Source organism: Dipodomys merriami, unplaced genomic scaffold (assembly GCF_024711535.1).
Source record: "Dipodomys merriami isolate MVZ:Mamm:240054 unplaced genomic scaffold, mDipMer1.0.p SCAF_9, whole genome shotgun sequence".
In the NCBI taxonomy this organism is placed as follows: Eukaryota; Metazoa; Chordata; class Mammalia; order Rodentia; family Heteromyidae; genus Dipodomys; species Dipodomys merriami.
In genome coordinates this window covers 24,594,954-24,597,625 of record NW_027206512.1, presented here as the reverse complement: position 1 = coordinate 24,597,625, position 2,672 = coordinate 24,594,954, and the positions used below count along the sequence as shown (strand labels likewise).

Below are 2,672 nucleotides of genomic sequence, written 5' to 3'. Positions count from 1 at the left end.
TAATATAATCCGTCCTCCTCATTTTCATATATTTCCACATAAAATACATAGGTTTCATGTGAAACTCCCTAATTTTCATGAACTACATCAGAGACCAAAACCATACAATCTGCCTAGTTTTTGTAACAATCCATCTTCAATGCCATTTGCAAAACGTATATTTTGTTCTGTTCGATATTCCTTTGAAAGTCGATTTAAAAAAATCCACTCAAAACCGGATATGGACTCTTTCCTTCCCAACCCAGTTGCTATTGGCTTTCGACCTCAACCTACCACCACTCCACTTACAACGAAACGTTCTGTTTTTACCAGTGAACCCCAAACACCCTTAACCAGCAGTGAACCTCAAACATCTTCGATCACCAGTGAACCCCAAACATCCTCAGTCACCAATGAACCCCAAACCCCTGCAATCACCACTGAACCCCAAAAATCCTTAACCAGCAGTGAACCACAAACAACCTTAATCACCAGCGAACCCCAAACACCTGCAATCACCAGTGAACCCCAGACACCTTCAATCATCAATGAACCCAAAAAATCCTTAACCAGCAGTATGCCAGAAACACTTTCAACTACCAGTGAACCCCAGACATCTTCAATCAGTGAACCCCCAAAATCCTTAACCAGCAGTGAACCAGAAACACTTTCAACCACCAGTGAACCCCAAACAACCTCAATCACCAGTGAACTCCAAACACCCGCAATCTCCCGTGAACCCCAAACATCCTCAGACGCCAATGAACCCCAGACACCTTCAATCATCAGTGAACATCAAAAATCCTTAACCAGCAGTGAACCAGAAACACTTTCAACCACCAGTGAACCTCAGACACCTTCAATCATCAGTGAACCTCAAAAATCCTTAACCAGCAGTGAACCAGAAACACTTTCAACCACCAGTGAACCTCAGACACCTTCAATCATCAGTGAACCTCAAAAATCCTTAACCAGCAGTGAACCAGAAACACTTTCAACCACCAGTGAACCTCAGACACCTTCAATCATCAGTGAACCTCAAAAATCCTTAACCAGCAGTGAACCAGAAACACTTTCAACCACCAGTGAACCTCAGACACCTTCAATCATCAGTGAACCTCAAAAATCCTTAACCAGCAGTGAACCAGAAACACTTTCAACCACCAGTGAACCCCAAACAACCTCAATCACCAGTGAACCCCAAACCTCTGCAATCTCCCGTGAACCCCAAACATCCTCAGTCACCAGTGAACCCCAGACACCTTCAATCGTCAGTGAACCAAAAAAATCCTTAACCAGTAATGAAATAGAAACACTTTCAACCACCAGTGAACCCCAAACAGCCTCAACCAGTGAGCCCCAAACACGTTCAACCACCATTAAACCCCAAACATCCTCAGTCACCAGTGAACCCCAAACAACTTCAATCACCACTGAAGTCAAAACACCCTCAATCAGCAGTGAACCCCAAACAGTGACCTCTGAGGACAAATCCATCTCAGAAACTACTGCTGAACCTGAAAAAAGTCCAGCAACTGATGCTGAACCTGTCTCCACTGTACAAATTACACCACAATCTAAAATCACTGTCGAAGCTGAAACTACGCCAGTGAGCACCACGGAAACTGGACCTGTATCAGCAGCCACGGCAAATCTCCAGACCTCGCTGAAAACAATTGCTGAAACTGAAATAACTCCAGAGACCCACAGCGAAACTGCATTTTCTCCAAGTGTTAATGAACCCCTTCCAAATACAATCACCAATAATGCTCAAGTTCTGAGTCCTTCGCCGGCCCCCGCCACTTCCTCAGCAGCTCCATGTAAAGAAAAAAGTTCATCACACTCCGATGATGAAGAACCAACAGCTTCCAAAACACTTATCCACGATCTAAAGCACTGCTTTTTTGCACAACTTAAAGCGTTGCTGTTAAAAATTCTAGATTAAATATATTATGCCACCTTTAATAGAAATGATCTATTAGGACACAAGACAAACTATAATTCCTAATACTAGTGGCATGCCCAATCATAAATGTCAAATAAACATCTACCAACATTACTAAAACAAAAAGTACCCACAACTTCGGATAGATAATGCTCATATTTACTGCTGTAGATATTGTATTTCAAACCATATCACGTATAATCAAAAGTTAATAATAGCTTTCAGATGGCCAGATATGATAATGCCTTGATGGAAGGCTATTTTATTCAGAAATTTAAAAAATCACTTATGAATTAGCACACAGAACTGTGGGTAAGATACTGCCAATTGAGCAGGATTGAAGAGTTGTGATATTCATAAAGGTCTTACTGCTCTCAAGAATTATTTTTACTTTCCTGTAAACTTATAAATAATCCAAGCGCATAGCAATCTGTTAATAATTTTAGTGTTAATTTTAATACTATAAAAAATTTAGCCTTTGGAAGTGGCGGTGTGGCTCAAGTGGTAGAGTACTGAGCTGAGGGACACAGCCCAGGCCCAGAGTTCAAGCCCCACAACTGACAAAAAAAAAATTTTTTTAATTTAAAAAAAAATTTAGTCTTTGTAAAGAATTCATGGAAATCTAGAATACTCTTGACATTCCAATTATAGATGAAATTAGTGAAAACAAGAAGTATATGTTATTTATAAGCCAAACTGAACTAATCATCAATAAAATTTTAATTATCTTATTTCCTAAAATGATTGA

General features: G+C 40.2%; 1 protein-coding gene across 1 annotated transcript; it reads left to right on the top strand.

Moving 5' to 3' along the window:
• The first annotated feature begins 220 nt into the window (after positions 1-220).
• LOC138820631 (mucin-2-like) lies at positions 221-1,924 on the top strand. The gene has a single exon (XM_070012388.1). The coding sequence runs from the start codon at positions 221-223 to the stop codon at positions 1,922-1,924; it is 1,704 nt and encodes a 567-aa protein (XP_069868489.1).
• The last annotated feature ends 748 nt before the right edge of the window (positions 1,925-2,672 follow it).